Source organism: Mustela nigripes, chromosome 17 (genome assembly GCF_022355385.1).
Source record: "Mustela nigripes isolate SB6536 chromosome 17, MUSNIG.SB6536, whole genome shotgun sequence".
NCBI classification, from domain to species: Eukaryota; Metazoa; Chordata; class Mammalia; order Carnivora; family Mustelidae; genus Mustela; species Mustela nigripes.
Window position 1 is genome coordinate 6006384 of NC_081573.1, and position 22206 is coordinate 6028589.

General features: G+C 60.7%; 1 protein-coding gene across 1 annotated transcript; it reads left to right on the forward strand.

The window, feature by feature from the left end:
* The first annotated feature begins 396 nt into the window (after window positions 1-396).
* LMTK3 (lemur tyrosine kinase 3) lies at window positions 397-18218 on the forward strand. The gene is given in 16 exon segments (XM_059381445.1): window positions 397-734; window positions 1642-1775; window positions 2030-2180; window positions 2691-2767; window positions 3241-3359; window positions 6810-6897; window positions 7238-7386; window positions 7792-7876; window positions 7956-8077; window positions 8239-8388; window positions 8814-9903; window positions 9905-11339; window positions 13866-14281; window positions 15488-15623; window positions 15860-15997; window positions 18111-18218. Coding segments are annotated over 16 exon segments (4383 nt in total). The 5' UTR covers window positions 397-658; the 3' UTR covers window positions 18128-18218.
* The last annotated feature ends 3988 nt before the right edge of the window (window positions 18219-22206 follow it).

Here is a 22206-nt window from a genome sequence, read left to right on the forward strand (position 1 = left end):
TGCCGATGGCTGTCCACCTTTGTATGCGATGTGCTTGTCTATGAGGGTCTCTGCGACGTGTGTCAGGCGTGTGTGGGCTGTGTGCGCCTCCCCGACATCTGCGTCTCGGCGTGGAGCACACGTGTCCATGCTGGTAGTGTGTCACAGCAGTGTCCGGGTCAGGCGCTGTGGGCCCTGCGCCCCCCACAAGGGTCTGCTGGTCCCTGTCTGTCTCTCCTCCTCCCCTCCCTCCTGGCAGCCAATGCTACTGGGGAGCCAGTTGCCATGACGACGCTCCATCCTCCCTCCATCCTCCCTCCTCCCACCCTTCCTCTGACAGGCTCTCTGCTCCCCCAATCCTGGCTGCCCTCGGGGGCGGGGCCCTCATTCTCCCCCCCATCCTACCCTCTCCCCCCCCACCCCAGCAACCCTGGCTCCCCAGCTCCTCTCCTCTGTCCGCCTCTCCATCCCTTCATCTGTCTGTCCCTTCAAAGAGGGGGAGGGGGGTACCTGAGCCAGTAAGCAGCCCCTCCCTCCCCCTGTCCTGCGTCTCCTGCCCCTCTCCTGGGCCGGGGGGAGGCCAGGGTCGCGCGGGTCCCCATGGCTGGGGGCTGAGGGCCCGCCCCCCCCCCTCCTCCCCAGCCGCCACCACCTCCACCTCCCTTCCATCCTCGACAAGATGCCTGGCCCCGGCGCCTTCATCCTCCTCGCGGCCGTCTCCACCTCCGGCTGCCTGGCGTCTCCGGCCCACCCCGGTGAGTCTGTCCGGCCATCCAGCTGTCCGGCCATCCGGCTGTCCGGCAGCCCCCACCCCCACCCCGGGCCTGCCCGGGGGTCTGTCCGCGGCGCCCCGGCTCCATCACCTGCGTGCGCGTCTCCCCGCAGCCAAGCCGGGGCCTGGAGAGCCGCGGGGACGGTGCGGCTGTCAGCAGGGCCTGTGGGAGGAAGGCTGGGGGCTGGGTGGGGAGGGGGTCCGTTTGGGCAACATGTGTGTGTGCACACACGCATATGTGTGTGCAGGTGTGTGCAGGGAGCCGGGAAGGACGGGGCCTCTGGGAGAATTGGGGGCAGAGGGAAGGAATACTATTTCTAAGGGGGACACAGCATAGGAGGCTGCCTCTAGCTTTTGGGGGAGACCCAGAGCTTGCGGAGTTTCCCTTCACAGGGGCTTGGGCTGGGGACAGAGGACATGTGTGCTCCCCGAGTCCCTAAAAGAGACAGGCCTCAACCCCCGTAACGAGGGGGTTCCAGCGCGGGGCAAAGACTCTTCTCCCCGCCTGCAGCTGGGGGGCTCATCCTCTTGCCCAAATAGGGGGTAAGGAGACTGTCCGTTGGAGTGTATTTTAAAATCTGAGAGCTCCAGGCTCCACTATGACACCTCCTTCCCTCAGTCCTCACTGGAATTCATCCAGGCCTGCGGTGGGGTGATGGGGGGTCCCAGATTGGGGCGAGAGGAGGGACCCCACCCCCAACACAACCACCTGAGAGGGCCTTAAACTACAACTCCCACAATGCTGGAGGCCATCCGGCTCCTCTGTCAAGGAGTCCCTGGTTGCAGAGCATTATGGGAACTGTAGTCAATCCTGGACAGGATGGGAGGGGCAAGGATTCTGGGAGCTTAGGGCTTGAAGCCGGGACCCCAACCCAGCCCTGTGCCCACAGATGGATTCGCCCTGGGCCGGGCCCCTCTGGCTCCTCCCTACGCCGTGGTCCTCATTTCCTGCTCCGGCCTGCTGGCCTTCATCTTTCTACTCCTCACCTGTTTGTGTTGCAAACGGGGTGATGTCGGCTTCAAGGTGAGGTGCATGCGGGGGTTCTAGTGGGGAGGAAGACTCCCGCAAGGCCTTTGCCCCCCGAGCCCAGGTGGCTGGTGGGGGAGAGAGGCAGTAAGTCTGAGAGCACCTTCTGGCCTGAAGTTCTGGCCAATCCGGAGTGCTGGCATGATCAATCGGGGGACAGTTATCAGAAAGACGGGGAAACACACAATCGAGAAGGGTGATGGCGTGTCTCAGCCTTGTGTTCTCCCACCCCTTACCTCTCCCGGCCCCAGGAGTTTGAGAACCCTGAAGGGGAGGATTGCTCCGGGGAGTACACTCCCCCCGCGGAGGAGACCTCCTCCTCACAGTCGCTGCCTGATGTCTACATTCTCCCGCTGGCTGAGGTCTCCCTGCCGATGCCTGCCCCGCAGCCTTCTCACTCAGGTACTTCCACACCTTGACTAGGATGGTCCCACGGGACAGGGGGCAAGTCCCGAGAGTCTTCCCTCAGGGGCCAGGGAGCTGAGGTCCCCCGCAGCCAAGGGGAAAGACAGAGGTGGGAGCCGCAGAATCTTGGAAGCGGCCTATAGGGAGTCAGAGAGCATCTTGGTAGAAGCTATTGCTTCATCCAAAGCCAGATTTGGGGATTCTTGTGGGGCAATCGGTGGTGAGATCAGCGTAGATCTCAGTCTCAAAGGCAGCCAATGGCAGGTTGAAGTCAAGTCACAGGATCTTGAAACGCTAAAGGGAGGGATGGATTGGATGCCGGGAACTTGCGGGCAGCCAATAAGGAGGCTGAGATCCATCAGGGAATGTTGGGGCAGCCAATGAAAAAAGACTGGTATCGGCTTTGACCCCAGTCCTCACTGAATTGGAAGGGGGTGGTGATGGTGGCACTTGGGAGGGGAGAGAGGCTAAGGGGCCTCCCCTTTTTGCCCCCTCCCCACTCCCCAGACATGACCACCCCCCTGGGCCTTAGCCGCCAGCACCTCAGCTACTTACAAGAGATTGGGAGTGGCTGGTTTGGGAAGGTGAGTGGGGCTGGGGGTGGGAGGGAGGGGGGTCCATATGATCCAGGGCTGTGCTCCTCTTCTGTGTCCATTCCCCCACCCCCCCACGCCCTGCTCCCACCACTTCTCATCTGTCCCCTGCCCCTCAGCCCACCCAGCGTCCTCGTCTCTGTCCACCTCTCACCTGCTCCCACCTGCTCCATCCCCCCACACCTGTCAGTCAGCGCCTCCCTCCTCACTCCATTGACCACTCTGCCTCACCACCTGGCTCTCCACGCGTCCGTCTGTCCATCCTTCCATCCGTCCCTGCATCCATCGGACTCTGGGCCCGTGAGTCTCACTCTGCATCTGTTGTTGGGGGACAAGGGCGGTGGGATCTGAAGGGAGAAGTCGGATAGAAGGGGGAAGCTGGAGCCATGCCGCGGGGTGGAGATGGTCCCGGGGCTGGGCCTGGGGCACATGCAGGCACTGACTCCCTGGTCTCCCTTGGCCAGGTGATCCTGGGAGAGATTTTCTCTGACTACACCCCAGCCCAGGTTGTGGTGAAGGAGCTCCGAGCCAGTGCTGGGCCCCTGGAGCAGCGCAAATTCATCTCGGAGGCACAGCCCTACAGGTACCGGGGACTCTGGCGGCGGATGTGGGCCCTGGAGGCCCCAAGCTCCGGGTTTGCTTCTCAGGGAGGTGCCGTTAGGGAGTGGGAGGAGTCTCGCGTGGGGTCAAACCAGGTTTGAATCCTGGGTCTACTTCTTCCTGGCTGTGAGACTTGATGGACAGCATTTGCTTCTCTGAGCCTTGGCTTCCTCCTTGGGGCAGAGTCAGGGATATATTAAAGGAGGGGCAGGATGATGAGGGTGAGGGGAGGGCACGGAAGGTGAGCTAGAAGGCTGCCCTTCTCCACTCTGAACCTCAGAATCTTCATCTAGGTAGTGAGTCTGAGAAGCCCAAACGTCCTCATGTAGAGGGCAGCTGAGAGGATGTGAGATTTTGTGTTAAGCACTGGGTACATAGGGGTTGTTCCCGGCTTCAGGTCCCTGCTTGTGGGTGAGGAAAGCATCATGGACCCAAAATGGCCCTGAGGAGCTTCCACACCTCACCTCCCACCCCTACTGGACTCTTAGGTCTGGGAAGGCAGGACCCTGTCCCTCCCCTGCTTGGTCTCCCCTCCACTCTAAGGACTTCTAGATAAGAACTAGATGAACATTTGCTGCATAAATGTCTCGTGAGGTAGTAATTGCCCCATCGGAGAACCTTTTTCAAACAGTTGTAAAAGTGAGGCATACCCTGAGCCATACAGATACCGGACTTTACCACCCTCATGCTCTTCAACCTCCCATGGCTCCCTATTGCCTGCAGAACAAAGTCCCATGCCTCTGTACAGCCCACACACTCTGCAAGGTCTGCCCCTGCTCCCTTCCTGCCCCTGGGCCCCTTGGCCCAGCCATCCTGGCCTCTTCACTGATCCTTTCCCATAACAGTCTTTTTCCTGCCTCAGGACCTTTGTCCTTACTGTTCCCTCTGACTAGGATATCATTCCTGGCTCACTCACCCCCAGCTTCAGATAGTGGGCTCCTTTCCCCTCCTCAGGTCCTGGTCAGAAAGGCCTGCCCTTACACACATGCACACACACACACACACACACACACACACACACGTAAGGAGGGCCCTCGGCTGTTCCATCACACCAATTTGTTCATTTTCTTCCTAACACGTATTTCATTGGCTGGCTTGTTTGCCTGCCTCTCCCTAGACCCGTGCTGGCAAACACTAGCCACATATGGCTATTTAAATTTATGTTAAATAAAATGAAATCAAATGAAAAATTCATTTCCTTAGCTACACGCAGCACATCGCAAGGGCTTAGTAGCCACATATGGCCAGTGGCTCCCATGTGCGACAGCTCAGATCTAGAACATTTCCACCTTCGCAGAAGGTTCTCGTGGAGAGCGCAGGATGACACTGGCAGCTCGGAATGGGGGGCGTCCTTCCACCCTGTGTAGACGCTTACTCAGAGAGCCAGCAACCTGGGACCAAGTCCCCACAAAACCACTGTTACCAGCTGTGTGACCTTGGGCCAATCGCTTTACTTCTCTGAGCCTCTATTTCCTCTGGATTCAATGGGAAACACCATCCTGCCCACCGGGGTGACAGAAGAGGATCTGATAGCAGAAGTGGCCAGCCTGGGCTCAGACTAGTAGGGGTCCAAGCCTTCCTCCACATCTGCCAACCTAAATCCCACCTTCAGAGCTCCAGCTGTCCCTCAAGTCCCCAGGACACACCGAGCAATTTATGACCACTTTGGTCTCGTGACCAGGCAGGGGTGCGAGGCACAGTCCACCCAGGTGGAGAAGGTTGGAACTCGGGCGGTGAGGCTGGGCACCAGCCCCACCGCACACCAGTGGCCCCTGCCCCTGGCCCGACCCGAGTGGGAAAATTTCTCACTATACCCTGAAAGCCGGGCATGTTTTCACCTTTCTCCAGACCCCCAGGCTGGGAATCAGGACAAAAGCCTTCACTGGGCCCATTTTCATTGCACCTCCCCACCCTGCCTGCCCCCACCGTCTAGGCACTGGGGACACAGCCACCTACACAGAAAGTCCCCAAATTCTTGTCCTAGCAGGGCTCCCCCCCTAGTGGAGGAAATCTGAAATGAACAAATGAAGAAGGAATTTTTAAGAAGAAAATGTCAGAGACTGACAAGTGCCAGGAGGAAAGCTCTGGAGGATCCTGGGGGAGGCGGGGTTGACTGGGAGGGATCGGTGGCGCAGGCCTGGTGGGAAGCATGTTCCAGGCAGAGGGAAGAGCAGCTGCAAAGGTGGGAAGGCAGGAAAATGTGGGGCGATATGAGAATCAAACAGTGTGTTAACATGGGAACGGAAAAGCCGTAATAATAGCAAGGATCGTCCACTGTGTGGCAGCTTCTCCCTGGTCTCATGAAATTCCTCTTCACGACTGTCTGAGGGAGTTACTACAGCTGTGCCCATTTTACAGCTGAGGAAAACTGAGGCAGGAAGAGGTGAAGTTATTTCTCTGGGGTTACACACCTGCCAAAGGTGGACACAGGGGGCGCCCGGCCAGCTCAGTGGGTGGAGCATCTGACTCTATTTTTTTTTTTCCTTTAGATTTATTTATTAGAGAGAGAGAGAGAGCATATAAGCAGAGAAGGGCAGAGTGAGAGGGACAGAGTATACCAAGCAGGCTCCACGCTCAGCCCTGATGCAGGGCTCCATCCCACCACCCTGAGATCTCCACCTGGGCTGAAATCAAGGGTGGGTCGCTTAACCCACTGAGTCACCCAGGTGCCCCAGAGCATGCGACTCTTGATCTCGGGGTCATGAGTTCAAGTCCCACGTTTGGGGTAGAGATGACTTAAAAAAAAAAAAGTGGACTCAGGATTCAACCCTCCCCTTGCCCCCCAGCCTGACTCTTACCCACAGTGTGAGGCTAAAAGAGGGGGCTTGAGGGCGGTGACGTTTCTTGGGGAAATGATGTTGAAGCCGAGGACTGAGGGAGGAGGAGGACTGCTGAGTGGAAGCAGAACCGCAAAGGCCTGCGGTCTCAGTGGGTGCCTGTGTGTTTGGGGAGATGCGTGGGGCGTGGTGGGGACAAGTGATGCTGAGGAAGGGCAGGACACACCCAGGATCAAGACTTGCTCCGTCCTCGGGTGATCGGGAGCCACGGAGGGCTTTGTGCAGCGAATGGCATGTCAGAGACAGACCGGAGGCAGGGAGGAGGCTGAGAAGAGAGGCCAGGAGATGAAGAAGCTCCAGCCAGGCTTGGGGGAGGGGGTGTGGGCGGGGGGGGGGGGGGGTGAGGTGAAGACGCAGGAGGGCAAGGAGGCACCTGGGGGTCTGGCCTGGGAACTGGGGAGGAGTGGGGTGGTCCTGAGATGGGGACCCGGGGTAGGAAGCTGTGTGTTGAGGGAGCGTGAGTGTGGGGGTGTGGCCGGGAGCCGGGAGGTGGAGCAACATTTTGGTGTTGCGGGGAGGCTGGGGCGAGACAGGGGTCTGCGGTGGGACGGTGGAGGCTGTGCCCTGACCCTGCCGCCTCCCCACCCTGACCCCAGGAGCCTGCAGCACCCCAACGTCCTCCAGTGCCTGGGCGTCTGTGTGGAGACACTGCCCTTTCTGCTGATTATGGAATTCTGTCAACTGGTGAGGGTCTGCGGAGGGAGGGCGGGGTGGCGGGCTGGACGGGTTGAGGGCTGCCAGCAAGCCTGGGGGCCTGGGAATCTTTGGCAAAAACACGCGCGACGTGCGCTAACGTTTCCTGAGCGCTCACGGTGGAAGAGCGCTCGCTCGGTTGGCGCAGTCAACTAGCATGCGAGGTGGGTTCTCTTGTTGTGCCCTTTTAAGCCTCAGGGGAAACAGGCTCAGAGGGACTGCCCCCTGCGTGCAGAGGCCGCCCCCCCCCATCCTCACCTCGGATAGGTGGGATGAGTGGATCCCTGGAAGGGGGGGGGTCGTACTGACCCCATCCTGTCCTCCCTCCCAGGGGGACCTGAAACGTTACCTCCGGGCCCAGAGACCCCCTGAGGGCCTGTCCCCTGAGCTGCCCCCTCGAGACCTGCGGACACTGCAGAGGATGGGCCTGGAGATCGCCCGCGGGCTGGCACATCTCCACTCCCACAACTACGTGCACAGGTGGCTGCCGGGGGGTCCACGGGGAAGAGTGTGTGTGGGGTACTACTTAAAGGAGGCAGGCGAGGCTATGAGGGTGGGAGGCAGAGCCGCAAGGAAGGGGCTCAACTACGGGAGAAAGCGAGTCAGGAGGGGAGGAACCTGGAGGGGAGGGGTCGGAAGAGGAGCGGGAGGAATCAGGAGAGGGGAGTGGAATCAGGAGAGGAGGAGTCTTAGGGGAGAGGGGGAGGAGCCAGAGGGGAGGGGAGGAGTCAGGAGAGGAAGATGCATGGAGAGGCGGGGCAGGGGAGGAGAAAAGCAAGGAAGGGAGAAGGGGCGGAGCCTACAAGGTGGGCGCTGTGCAGGCGAGGCGGGCAGTCGGTCTCAGGCTGTCCCCCGTCTAGCTTCACGTCCTTGCCCCGCCCCCAGCGACCTGGCCCTGCGCAACTGCCTGCTGACCTCTGACCTCACCGTGCGCATCGGAGACTATGGGCTAGCCCACAGCAACTACAAGGTGGGGGCTGCCCTCCGTCAGGGCGGGGGGCGGGGGAAGGCCCCCGACCCGCCTGACCCGGCTCCGGCCCGCCCCCCAGGAGGACTACTACCTGACCCCCGAGCGCCTGTGGATCCCGCTGCGCTGGGCGGCGCCTGAGCTCCTTGGGGAGCTGCATGGGACCTTCATGGTGGTGGACCAGAGCCGCGAGAGCAACATCTGGTGAGAGGGTCCTCCTGCCCCGGTGCCCGCGTGCAGCCTAGGGCGGCGAGGAAGGGGGAAGGGTCACGGGTCCTGTGGCTGTGGAAACGGAGGCCGGAGGGGAGGCCCCCAGGCGGGGCAGGGCCAGGCTCTGACCTCTCTATGCCCTCTGCTCCCCGCAGGTCCCTGGGGGTGACCCTGTGGGAACTCTTTGAGTTTGGGGCACAGCCCTACCGCCACCTGTCAGACGAGGAGGTCCTCGCCTTCGTGGTCCGCCAGCAGCACGTCAAGCTGGCCCGGCCGAGGCTCAAGTTGCCTTATGCAGACTACTGGTGAGGGCAGGGCCTTACCCCCAACCCCTGACCCTCCCAGCTCACCCCAGGATGTCCCAGAGCCTCTCACCTCTCGGCACATCACCCCCAGCCTCACTCAGCACTCGCTATGCCCCACCCCTGTTTTCTGCTTGGAGGTATCTGCCCCTTGAAAGGGGCAATCCTGAGGCAAGACTGGTACTTGAACCCTAGTTTCTCCACTGCTGAAAGACCCCTGCCGCTTGCTTGTCTCTGATTCCAGAACTCACAGCCCAGAGAAGGAGGCCGCCTAGCTATCATTTCTTTACATCTGCCTTACTGTCTGTCCCCCCCCAGGACCCCTCCCTCCACCACCCCATCTGTCATACACATGCCCTGGGTCTCTCCCTGCCCCCTCCACACACCTTCAACTCTACCTTACTCACCTGTGCCTCCCCCTCCCCCAGGTATGATATCCTGCAGTCCTGCTGGCGGCCACCTGCCCAGCGCCCCTCGGCCTCTGATCTTCAGCTGCAGCTCACCTACCTGCTCTCTGAGCGTCCCCCACGCCCCCCGCCCCCCCCCCCCCCACCCCGAGACGGTCCCTTCCCCTGGCCCTGGCCCCCGCAGCACAGTGCACCCCGCCCGGGGACCCTCTCCTCCCCATTCCCCCTCCTGGATGGCTTCCCCGGGGCCGACCCTGACGATGTGCTCACGGTCACTGAGAGCAGCCGTGGCCTCAACCTTGAGTGCCTGTGGGAGAAGGCGCGGCGGGGGGCTGGCCGCGGTGGGGGGGCACCTCCTTGGCAGCCAGCATCCGCGCCCCCGGCCCCCCATGCCAACCCCTCCAACCCTTTCTATGAGGCGCTGTCCACGCCCAGCGTCCTGCCGGTCATCAGCGCCCGCAGCCCCTCGGTGAGCAGCGAGTACTACATCCGCCTCGAGGAGCATGGCTCCCCGCCCGAGCCCCTCTTTCCCAATGACTGGGACCCTCTGGACCCAGGAGTGCCTGCCCCTCAGGCCTCCCAGGCCCCTTCCGAGGTCCCCCAGCTGGTGTCCGAGACCTGGGCCTCCCCCCTCTTCCCTGCAGCTCGGCCCTTCCCGGCCCAGTCCTCGGCATCAGGCAGCTTCCTCCTGAGCGGCTGGGACCCCGAGGGCCGAGGTGCCGGGGAGACCCTGGCGGGAGACCCTGCCGAGGTGCTGGGGGAGCGGGGTACCGCCCCGTGGGCAGAAGAGGAGGAGGAGGAGGAGGAGGGCAGCTCCCCGGGGGAAGACAGCAGCAGCCTTGGGGCTGGCCCCAGCCGCCGGGGCCCCCTACCCTGTCCCCTATGCAGCCGAGAGGGGGCCTGCTCCTGCCTGCCCCTGGAGCGGGGGGAAGCCGTTGCTGGCTGGGGGGGCCACCCCGCTCTTGGCTGTCCCCATCCCCCAGAGGACGACTCGTCCCTGCGGGCAGAGCGGGGCTCCCTAGCCGACCTGCCCCTGGCCCCCCCCACCTCGGCCCCCCCCGAGTTTCTGGACCCCCTTATGGGGGCGGCGGCGCCCCAGTACCCCGGGCGGGGGCCCCCCCCCCCCCCCCCCCCCCCCGCCGCCACCTCCCCGGGTCCCCGCGGACCCAGCCGTGTCCCCCGACCCTCCCTCAGCCGTGGCCAGTCCCGGCTCAGGCCTGTCGTCTCCGGGCCCCAAGCCGGGGGACAGCGGCTACGAGACCGAGACCCCTTTTTCCCCCGAGGGAGCCTTCCCAGGCGGGGGGGGAGCCGAGGAGGAAGGGGTCCCTCGACCACGGGCTCCCCCCGAGCCCCCCGACCCAGGAGCGCCCCGGCCACCCCCAGACCCGGGTCCCCACCCACTGCCGGGGACCCGGGAGAAGCCGACCTTCGTAGTTCAAGTGAGCACCGAGCAGCTGCTGATGTCCCTGCGGGAGGACGTGACAAGGAACCTCCTGGGGGAGAAGGGGGCAAACCCCCGAGAGACGGGACCCAGGAAGGTGGGGAGAGGCCCCGGGAACAGAGAGAAAGCCCAGGGCCCGAGCAGGGACCCCACAGTCCTGGGCAGCGGGAAGAAAGCCCCAAGCCTGAACGAGGACCCGAGCCTCCCCATGAACGGGGTGACAGTGTTGGAGAACGGGGGCCAGAGAGCCCTGGGCATCGAGGAGAAGGTGGCAGAGAATGGGGGCCCAGGGACCCCAGAGAGAGAAGAGAAAGTGCTGGAGAAAGTGCTGGAGAATGGGGAGGTGACACCCCCAAGGAGGGAGGAGAAAGTATTGGAGAATGGGGAGCTGAGGTCCCCCGAGAGAGAAGAGAAAGTGCTGGCGAATGGGGGACTGACACCCTCAAAGATCGAGGAGAAGGTGTCAGAGAATGGGGGCCTGAGACTCCCCAGGAACATGGAGAGGTTGCCAGAGACTGGGCCTCGGAGAGCCCCAGGGCTCTGGGAGAAGGTGCCCGAGAGTGGGGTGCCAGCCCCAGAGACCTCGCTGGAGAGAGCCCTCGAGCCCAGCGCAGTGGCCTTGTCCCGGAACGGCGGGGAGACAGCCCCTGGCCCCACTGGCCCAGCCCCCAGGAGCGGGGTGCTGGAACCCGGGACCGAGAGGAGAGCCCCCGAGACTGGGGGGGCACCGAGAGCCCCCGGGGTTGGGAGGCTGGACCTCGGGAGTGGGGGCCGAGCCCCAGTGGGCACGGGGATGGCCCCCGGCGGCGGCCTCGGAAGCGGCGTGGACGCAAAGGCCGGATGGGTAGACAGCACGAGGCCACAGCCGCCGCCGCCGCTGCCGCCGTCGGAAGCACAGCCGAGGAGGCCGGAGCCAGCGCCGCAGAGGGCCAGGCCGGAGGTGGCCTCCTCCGAGGCAGAGCCCGGGGCCCCAGACAGCAGGGCCGGCGGAGACACAGCACCCAGCACAGACGGGGACCCCCCCAAACCCGAGAGGAAGGGCCCCGAGATGCCACGACTGTTCTTGGACTTGGGACCTCCTCAGGGGAACAGCGAGCAGATCAAAGGTGAGGAGGAGGCTGCTGGGAGCAGGGGAGCGAGGTTGGGGGGTCGAGGCCTGGCTCCTTCCGAGGGACATGGCTGAGCTGAGGATCTCGGGTTGCCAGGGAGCAGACAGGTCAGGCTGACCATAATGAGAGCCGGTCCTGGATCCTCCCCACCTGGGCTCAGATCTGGGCTCTGTGGCCAGGGACAAATGACCTTACTTCTGTGTACCTCAGTTTCCCTCCAAAGACAGATGATGAGGATAACTCATCTTCCTAATAGGGCTGAGTGGCTTCAAAATATTAGGACTTCCGAAGACCCTTTGCAATTCCATTAGACTTGGGGGTCTCAAACTCAGATGCCCATGGGGCCAGACAGTATTGGGAAATGAAGGAAGCCATCCAGGAGAGAGGGGGTGGGGAGTTGAAGGAGATGCGGCCGCTTTCCACCTCCAGCCAGCAATGCCCACCTGGCATTGCCACATGGCTGCTTTTCCCTTTTTAACCGAAGTTCTGCGTGTTTTAATGGTTGAAGCCAATTCATGCTTACCTTCTCTTTGTGCCAGGCCCAAGCTACCCAAAGCCAGGGCCCAGGGAATTTCAGACTCTGCCCTGCCCTACACCCAGCGCCCCCCTACCCCATGCTATGGGTGACCTGAAAACTAGAAATGTCTTTTCTGGAAACTGAGTTTTGGTAGGAACACAGAAAGTGTTTTTTGTTGCAGAGGGGGATTGATTTAAGAGAAAGATGAATGGCCCCTCTTGAGTGGTGGGCATAGGGGCTGTGGCTCTACCCAAATCACCCAGAGGCCTGATTTCCTTACGTAGTGATATGAAAGTTCTAAATGGCCACTGGTTTATATTGGTAATCTCACAGCCCCCCTTGAGGGAAAGGGTATCCTCTGAGGGAAAGGTCCAGAAGGGGGCTGGGCACAGAACTTTCCTTCCTTTGAGCCCACGGTATTAGAACACTATCCCTTCCTTGAGATTGTTGTGGGGAATTTGTGACCAGCTGTGTCAGGAAGGGCTCCAGACAGCAGGAAAATATCAAGGGATGAGCAGCTAGGATGCTTCAGAGGATTGTGGGAGGAGGGGGGCACCGGGAGGGTGTTGCTGGGTGGGAAGATGCTGGGAATAGCCTGCTTAAAAAAAAAAAAAAAAAAAAAAAAGTGCATGACCTCCTACTTATCCTTCAAGACCCCACTCAAATTTCCCCTTCCCTGGGAAGCCTTCCTGATTTCCAAAGGCTATCACCTTGTCCTTCCTGAGAGCTCCTTGAGAGCTCCCTCACAGCCCCCAAACCCATCGCCCTGAGATGGATGGTCAAGGAAGGCCTCAAGGAGGTGACTTTTGAGCAGATGTGAAGGAAGTAAGCTGGGTGGTCATTGGGGGAAGGGTGTTTTGGGTGGGGGGCACCTAGATGGGCACTAACTTGGCATGCTTGGGGAAAAGCAAGAGGCCAGTGAAGCTGGGATGGAATGAACGAAGGGAGGAGAGCGACCCCATCCACACCCAGTCTTTTTCCCTGCTCTGCCTTGACCCTCTTGTCATCCCCACCCTTGCCCCCACAGGGCCTGTCCCACATTTACTGGTGCACTAATGGAGGAATGAGTGGCCCCTGTTAATTTCCTGGTGAGGGGACAGAGACTCAGAGAGGTGGATTTCCTTGCCCAGGGGGAAAAAAGTGAGCAAGTAGGCTTGGGATTTGAAGCCAGGTTTCCTCCTCCAGGGACCTGGAGTCCTTACCTTCTTTTTAGCAGGCTGAGATCAGGGAGTCTTAGAAGTGGGGGAAAAGAAACCTTGAGATGATTAGACACTCCAGTTTTGTCTGGCAGTTGAGGACCAGAGAGGGAAAGTACCTTGGTCAACATCACATAGCACAGAACATTCATTCATTAATCCCACAAATATTGCCTGAGTACTTCTGGGTGCTTGGGGATGCAGCCAGAACGAGCCCGAGTCAAGTCCGTTCTGTGGCAAGGCAAACATGAATCACATGACCACAGAAATACAGCTACACACTGAGCTCATCTGCTTGGAAGGAGCAGCTTGATGCTATGGGGGTGCAGAGCTGGTGGCCTTGCCTGACCTTTGGGGAGAACTCTGAAGGCTTGAAAGCCCAGACCAGAGCTAGGGGTTGAATAGGACTTGAACCAGAAAAGGAGCATCTGGGCAGAAGGAACAGCCTGTGCAAAGGCTCAGAGGTGGGAGCAATAGGGAGGTGGCCCAAGTGGCTCGCTGGGTGAGGTGAGGAACAGAGCCCTAAGAAATCAGCGGGGCCAGGGCACTAGGGCCTTGGGCCGCAGAGAGAAGTGGGGGCTTTGTGATGCGGACTCTGGGGGAGTCATGGAGAGGGGTTAACCCCTGGAGTAGGGGGAAGATCTCTCCTACTCTGCGTGGAGAAAGGCCCCAGAGCAGCCCTTTGCTTCACAAGAGGGGAAACTGAGGCCCATACTGGGGCCCGATACTACCCGAGGATACACAGCAGGGCAGGAGGGCATGCCTCAGTTTCCCCGGGAGCAGAGGCTCACCGGGTCTCTCCCCTCGCAGCCAAGCTCTCACGGCTCTCTCTGGCGCTGCCGCCGCTCACGCTCACGCCGTTCCCGGGGCCGGGCCCGCGGCGACCCCCGTGGGAGGGCGCGGACGCCGGGGCGGCTGGCGGGGAGGCCGGCGGGGCGGGGTCGCCGGGGCCGGCGGAGGAGGACGGGGAGGACGAGGACGAGGACGAGGAGGAGGAAGAGGAGGCGGTGGCAGCGGGCGCGGCGGCGGGGCCGCGGGGCCCCGGGAGGGCACGGGCAGCCCCGGTGCCCGTCGTGGTGAGCAGCGCCGACGCGGACGCGGCCCGCCCGTTGCGGGGGCTGCTCAAGTCTCCGCGCGGGGCCGACGAGCCCGAGGACAGCGAGCTGGAGAGGAAGCGCAAGATGGTCTCCTTCCACGGGGACGTGACCGTCTACCTCTTCGACCAGGTGCGCTGCCGGGGGCGGGGGGGCGGGGCGGGGGGGGGGGGCGGGGAGGGGCCAGCTGGCCGAGGGCGGAGCTGGGGAATCAGGGCAGGTCTTGGAGACCTTGGGTGTGGGGGCGGTGTCTGGGGAATGGGCCGGGGCATGGAGTGAGGGGTAGGGTGCGTCCTGTGGGAAGGACGCTGGACGGTTGGGGGGGCTGGAGGGTGAAAATGGGTCTGGAAGGACGGTGAGGAGATACCTGGTGGTCGGGGAGGAGTCCGGAGAGGCTAGGGAGAAAGTGCTGAGGAGATTGGGGCGTGGTCTAGACGGCGGGGGCGGGGCCAAGTGAAGTTTGGGGCGGGTTCTGTCGACCTGCGCTCTTGTGGTAGAGGCTAAGGGGCCGGCTCGGGATGAAACGGATTTTACCCACGAGGGGCGGGCCCTGGCGAGGCTGCAGGTAGGGCATAAGAGAAACGGCTTGTAGTGTTAAGATAGAAAGTGCAGGAGCGGGTTCAGAGGTAGACAGAGCTAAGAAACTGCGGTGGGGCTTAGAGAGATGGGTTGAGCATTGTGTTAAGAGTAACTAAGACTGAGAGCATCGTGCTGAAAAGAAACAGGAAAGGCGGGATGATGCTTGTGGATTGGGGCCGAGATGGGTGTGGATGGATCTCGGTCAACCTGGAGCGGGGCACACTGGGATGAGGTCCCGAGATGAGAGTCATGAACAGGGTCCTGGGCCACTGAAGCAAAGGCAGGGTCTGGCGGGCTGGAGCCGGGCCACTTCCGAGTACGGGGCTCAGGGCCTCGGGGGAGGTCGGGATGCGCAGGATGGTAGAAGGGTTTGGAGGACCAGAAGAGTAGGTAGTTCTGCGCCCCGAACTTGAACGCCTGTGGCCGAGATATCGAAAGGAGTTAGGGGTCATGGAGACAAGGCGGGACTTATGGAGATGGTATTGGGTTAGGGGGCTCCCACGAAAGCGTCGCGTTAAGGAGCAAGGAGAGAATTCCTGCGGTGGAGGGGCTTAGCCGTGGGCGGGACTCCAGGGGAGGAGCCTCGGGCCGGGGTGGGGTTAAGGCTGACCTGAGGTTTCGAAGGCAGATCAGGGCCTCCAGCCACCTCGTCAGAGGCTGCGATTGTAAATCGGGGTACCTGAAGCCCCAGAAGTGTTAGCGGGCTTTGTTGCTTGTTGGGTGGCATGTGACGGTTCGCCCCCTAATCCACCTGCACAGGAGACGCCAACCAACGAGCTGAGCGTCCAGGGCCCCCCCGAGGGGGACACGGACCCGTCAACGCCCCCAGCGCCCCCGACGCCTCCCCACCCCGCCACCCCCGGAGATGGGTTTCCCAGCAACGACAGCGGCTTTGGTAAGGGGCGGGGCGGGTCCTGGAGGTGGGGCTGGTCTTGAATGGGCGGAGCTTGGGCGGGGTCTGGAGGCGGGCCAGAGTTGGGGCGCTGTCCACCGTGTAGATTGCTGGAGACAGGTGCCTGTGGAGGGGCGGGGTTGGACAGCTGGAGCTGAAGGTGAGCGGCTCCAGAAGTGCCTGGAGGGTCTGACCGCGTCCTCTCCTCTTCTTTCTCAACACCCCCTTCCCGCCACTAGGAGGCAGTTTCGAATGGGCGGAGGATTTCCCCCTCCTCCCCCCTCCAGGCCCCCCCCTGTGCTTCTCCCGCTTCTCCGTCTCGCCTGCGCTGGAGACCCCGGGGCCCCCCGCCCGGGCCCCCGACGCCCGGCCCGCAGGTACAGTGCTTCAGACCCTCGGGCCTGCCCCCACTTCTGCCTCTCTTTCTCTGTCCCCATCCCTGAATTTACCTGTCTCTTTCTCCTCAGTCTCTCCCCCCCTTCTTCTCTCAGTCAACCCCCACCCAACTCTTGGAACCAGCTCAGACCAGGTCTATCCAACGGATAGACCAGGGCAGTCACGCCCCTTCCCTGAGCCTCAGTTTCCCCTTCTGTAAGGATCCCCTCAGAGTCTGGCTCATCTTTGCCCAGTCTCTTGCCCGGCACTTGTCAGATCCTGATCCCACGTCTGTTTGGGGGCACAGGCTGATCAAAGGCCGACAAAGGGAGAGAAAACCAGTGTGCCCAGAGCTAGTTAGCTGAACTGGAGCAGAGAGAACATGGTCAGGAAGTCCATAGCAATAACAACAACGGCATTACTACTAACAGTAAAAGGCCCTTACAGAGGCCCTATTTTGTGCTTGCACATCTGAGCCGGGAGACTCCTACGGCGACTTGGGCTCTCTGCTGCCCCCTGCTGCCGCTCTAGAGAATACCCCTGGATGCAGAAATTGCGCTGGCCTGAGCAGACGCACATGTTCCCGAGAATAGGGCTGAGAAGGTGGAAAGTAGGAGCATTCCTGCTCCCCCAAATTGTGCCCGAATCCAGTTGTTGGCCCTGCCTGTCCTCGACTCGGTGACCTAGAGCAAGTCACTTTCCCTCTTTGTGCCTCAGTGTCCCCATCTGTAGAATGGGGATGATCCCAGGATCTAACCCAAAATTATTGAGGGGATTGCATAGTTTCATCCTACACACACACAGCCCCACAGACTGGTCATGCGCATGCGCGGTGGTCTCTGGTAGCTCTCACTGCGCTTAACGTAGTAGATACCCATTGAGCATTGCTTAAGTGCGGGTGCTGGGCTGGGCATGCGTGATTCCGTGCTGAGCAAGGTCCATGAGCCCCACAACACCCTACCCCACCCACAGACACTGACCCCCACACTGTCATGGGAAATAAGTGCAAACTCAGGGCTGCTGGAGAAGCAGCTGACAAAGGAAAAGGGCTTCGTCAGTTTGGCCATGCCACTGCATCAAGTACTCGAGGGGCTGGCCGTCATGAACTAGGTGAAGGGGAAGGAGGCGACAGCACGCTAGCAGATGGAACAGCTTGCCCAAGGGCCTGAGGCAAGAGAGAACTTGGCCAGTTCAGGGAACAGAAGGCAAGCGGATGCATCTGCGGGCTACTTAGGGAGTGGGGGGAATGGAGGGTAGGGGGAGAGGGCGGACCCTGTAGGGCTTAAGGGTGGGCTGAAAAGAGGGACTTTGTCCAGGAGGCACTAGGGAGCCATGGGCCAGCTGTGATTAGGGGAAGGGCAGCAGTAGCTGCTGGTGCAGGAAGACCCCTCTGGGGCCATGTGAGGGATCCAACCGGAGGCTGGACAGGAGGCTGGCACCAGCGTCCAGGAAGGAGAGGAGAGTAAGTTGGGATTCGGGGCAGGAAGGACAGGGCCAAGGGCACACTCTTCACTTGGCTCCATCGTCAGATTTCACCTCAAATGTCACTTCCTCTCAGAGGTCTTCTCTGAGGCCCCCGTGAGGACAGAGTGGGGTGGGTCCAGGGCATGAGACACGGCCAAGTGGTGAGTCAGGGCTGAGAGCAGCGGGGACTAGCGTGCCAGGATGACTTCACCTTTAATCACTAGGAGAGGCAAGGGAGGGTCCAACTGTGCAAAAGCCCAAATCCCTTCACTCGGCCGATGCTTCTGCTATGGCGGGGCAGGGAGGCTGCTGACCTTTCTGTCTCCCAAGACCCTGGCGGGGGTTGCAGGCTGGGCCCCCTTCCGTATGGACTTCTATGCTTGGTGGGGCTCTGCCCACTTACCCCTTGTCTACTGGACCCTACCATGCAAAGGCCCTGGGGTAGGCCCTGGAGCCCAGGAGAAACAGCAAGGAAGCCAGTGTGGCCATGGAGGGGACAGGGTGAGGGGGATGGGGTGGGTGAGGACAGAAACGGGATAGGGCAGGTCATGTGGGGGACCCTGTGTGTCCTGGTGAGGGCTTTGCTTTCACTCCAAGAGAGACAGAAGCTGCGAGCCTGTCTGCCCAGTAAATCATTTCCTCTGTCCTCAGGCCCCGTGGAGAACTGACTCCCCGACGACCCCACCCCCCTGCACCCCCAGAAGAGGGGTTGAGAGTAGAATCCTCTGTGGACGACGGAGCCACTGCCACCACCACAGACACCGCCTCTGGGGAGGCTCCTGAGGCTGGGCCCTCCCCCTCCCCCACCATGTGCCAAACGGGAGGCCCTGGCCCCCCACCCCCTAGCCCCCCAGACGGCTCCCCTGAGCCCCCCGACCCCCTCGGTGCCAAATGAGGCAGGAAAGCCCCTCACCCCTCCCTGAAGAGCCGCCTTTCTCGGAACTGAACTGAACTCTTTCGGGCCTGGAGCCCCTCGGCACAGCGGAGGCCCCCTCCTCACCCACTCCTGGCCCCAGAGAGGGGCTGCAGGCTTCGGGGACCTGGACCCCCATCTCGCGTCTCCCCTCCCTGCCCCAGCCTGGCCCCTGGAGGGGCCTCTAGTTCAAACCTTCGCGTGGCATTTTCACATTATTTAAAAAAGACAAAAACAACTTTTTGGAGGAATGCAGGGCCTGCGTGTGTTTCGGGGCAAAGAGGGGAGGGTCCCGAAGACTTCGCCATCAGCCGCCTGCCGCCCACTTCACAGATGGGAACATGGAGGCTTGGGAAGGTGGAAGCGCTGTGCAGGGGGAGGCCGAGGCTCTGCTTCTCTGGCTCCCGGCTGCGTCTGTTGCTGGCGGCACTGACCTGCGCTAAGTGTTGGCAGGGAGAGGCCAGGGCGGTCGGAAGAGCCCTGTTTGCCCAAGGCGGCTGTGGAGGTGGCCAGAGGCCCTGCGAGGGCCAGAGCTGCGGACGGGGTGCTCAGGAATGACGGGTCAGCACCCACGTGGCTCCTGGCCACATCCCCCACACCTCAGAACAGAGCTGCCCTGTGCCTCCACTGAGGCCACTACCTCCCTGCCCCACAGTGCCTGTATCTCAGTTTACCTGTGTCTGCTTGTGAGCGTCCGCCTGCCAGGACATTCTCATCCCACCTGGCCTGAGTTCTGTGGCCCTCTTCCTAATTCTACTATTTCTTTGTGTTTCTGCATCTGGATGTGTCTCCTCTGTGCCTCCCTGAAGCCTGTGTCTTTCTGCCTTGTCTCTTTGTCCCCGTTTCTTTTTTCTGTTTCTCTGGGGCTCCTGACTGATTCTGCCTCCTGTCTCTCTCCTCTGTTTCTGATCTCCTGCCTTCAACCTATCGCCCCATCCCTTTGGTCCCAAGTTCATTTGCATGTTTGCAGGACTCACTTTGGGTGAGAGCAAGGGAGGGAAGGGACCAGAAGTGGGGACCCAGCATGGGTGCTGCAGACTCCTGGCTTAGGAGTTAAGGGGATGAAGGCATTAGGGTCACTTGTTAAGTCCCAGGGATGGAGAAAGGGAGAGTGAGGATTAGACTCTTGCGTCTTTCTCAGAGGCACTGTGGGAAGACCGGGCTGTGCTTCAGCTGATCTGTGGACACACCTGACCAGGGTGTGTGCTGATGGAGCCAGGACTGGTAGGGTGGTGAGGGCCAGGACTCTGGAGTCTAAGGGAGGAAGAGCAGGGGGCCAGGACTCCCGGGTCTGAGGGAAGAGGGGCTTGGGGCCAGGACTCTTGGGTCTGAAGGAGTCCGGGGCTGGAGGTGAGGACTACTGGGTCTGAGGGAGGAGGGGCTGGGGCAAGACTCCTGGGTCTGAGGGAGGAGGGCTATATTACTAGTTCACTGACAGCATCTCTGTTCTGGAGGCTAGAATCCAAGATCAAGATGTCTGCAGGATCTGTTCCTTGTGAGGCTGTGAGGGAGAAACTGTTCCAGGACTGGCCTCACTTCTAGTGGTCGCCAGCCATCTTTGCTCCGTAATGTGTAAAAGCCTCACCCCAATTCTGCCTTTACCTTCACATGTTTTCTCCCTCCCCCATGCGTGTGTCTCTGTGGGTCCAAATTTTCTCTTTGTATGAGGACACTAGCCATATTGGATTAGTGCCTATATTAATGACCTCATCCATCTTACCAGATTTTATCCTCAATGATCTGATTTCTAAATAAGACCACGTTCTGAGGTACCGGGGTTTAGGACTTCAACATACTGATCTCAGGCTGATATGATTCAACCTGTAACAAAGGGGCTGGGGATTTGGGGTCCTGGGAGAGGTGGGAGCCGGCAGCTAGAATCCTCAGTCTCTGGGAAGGAGATGGATTTGGGGCAAAACTGAAGGACGATTTTGAGGTGACGAGTCTGGTTTGAATGTCCCACAGGCAATTGCAGCTAAAGTTGGCCAAACCAGAGCCACCAATCCCTACTCCCCAGCCCCACAATTCCCTCTCCAACCATCTCGATCAATGGCATTTTCACTCGTTGCTCGAGCCAGAATTCCAGAGTTGGTCTGGCACTCAGCAAATCCTGTGGGTGCCCCTTCCCAGGTCCACTTCTCTCCATGACCTCAGCCCCAGGGTAAAACTGCACTGCGTCCTATCCTGCCTGTAGCTGCCCCCACTCCTTTCCAAATTCTTCTCTTGCAGCAGCCAGAGGCCCTTCCTACAGGCTCAATCCAAATACGTCATTTGCCTTCTTCACACCCTTGGATGGTTTCCATCAACTAAAAATACATCCAAAGTCCCTCCCATGGTGGATCGGGCTCCAAATGATCAGGCTTGTGCATCCCCTTTGACTCCCCTCTCTTACTAACTTCCCTCCATCATACCATACAAGCCTGCTGTCCGTTAACTCCAACACACCGTACCTTTTCCTGCCTCTGCTCATACTGTTCCCTGTGCCTGCAATGCCCTTCCAGGGTACCTCTGCGAGCCGACTACTCTCCCTGCTAGTGGACATTCAGGACCTATGGGTTTACTCCCCGGAGGCGGGCAGGATAGGATGAGGTAGTGGTGGGACCCTGTGTGTATCCAGAGACCTCCTTTCTCCTTGAGCTGATGACTCCCACTTCCCTGGAATGTTTGGAGTTGGGAATCCCATATTCTCATTTGGGAACTCCACTTCCCATCCGAGCCTGGGAGTTAAAGTGCCCAAGGGCCTCTTTGCCCAACCAGCACACAAGTGTAGGAAACTGGGCTAAGTAAGGAACACCCCACCCCACCCCCCCTCACTGGAGCCTTAGGAAACTGCAACTCCCAGAAGGCCTCCAGACTGGCTCTCCCACTGGTGGGGCCAGCCAGCCCTGCACAGCTTGCTGGGAATTGTAGTCCAAGGCTCCTGCAGGGAGAGGAGCCCACCTTCGAGGACAGCAGTGTTGCTAGTGCGCGTGGAGCAGGTCAATGCCTGTGGCCAAGGGCAGAGCCAGGATTTCCACTTCACCAGGAGCACTCAATTAGTGCTTCCACCCTTTGAAGACAGCTTGGGGGAGGGAGGAAATGCAACTGCCCCCCCCCCCCCAATCCAAAACACACACAACCTGCAGCGGCAGGCCTGTTTCAACCTAATGCAGTCTGGTCCCAGGGCCTGCCCAATGTTGGGGTTTCTCGCACTCAAGCCTCCACAGCAGATTTGGGTATGGGAGAGTGACGAGGGGGTCTCCCGTCTTGCCACCCCCCCCCATCTCTGTGCCTTTGTTCTTTGGGGATGCCAAGTGTATCCCAAGCTAAATGGCCAGGAGGAACAGGCCTGGCCCTGGGGTTCAGGGGTATCCCATCCCTCAAGTATTTGCTCTCAAGGAAAAGACCTCCCATTTCCGAGACTGATTCCCAGGACAGGAGCAGTACCACGGGTTCCCAGAGCTGTTCCCAGCGGCTGGTTGAGAACCGCGCTCGTTGGCCCCCCAGTTCTCCACCCCCACCAACCACTCCCTCCTCTGACACCAGCTGCCTCTTGCCCAGCCCCAGGGGACAGCTCTTGGGCTCTTTTCTGGGCTCCTCTGCCCAACGTGCTCCTGGAGCAGGTCCCCCCCACAGCTCGACCCACTCTCTAGTTCTTGCTTGCAAAGCACTGGCCTGCTCACAATCCCATCAGCTCAGAGCTGCGGCCCCTCTGGGAGCACCAGCCGGCTGAGGGGCCCCCGCCTGGGTTTGGCTTGTCAAGGCGTGTCTGGAACGAAGGCTAGGCCTTGCCCCAGGACCTCTGCCCGCCCACTAGCTCGATACTATGCAATTCTAACCACACCACCGGCTGCC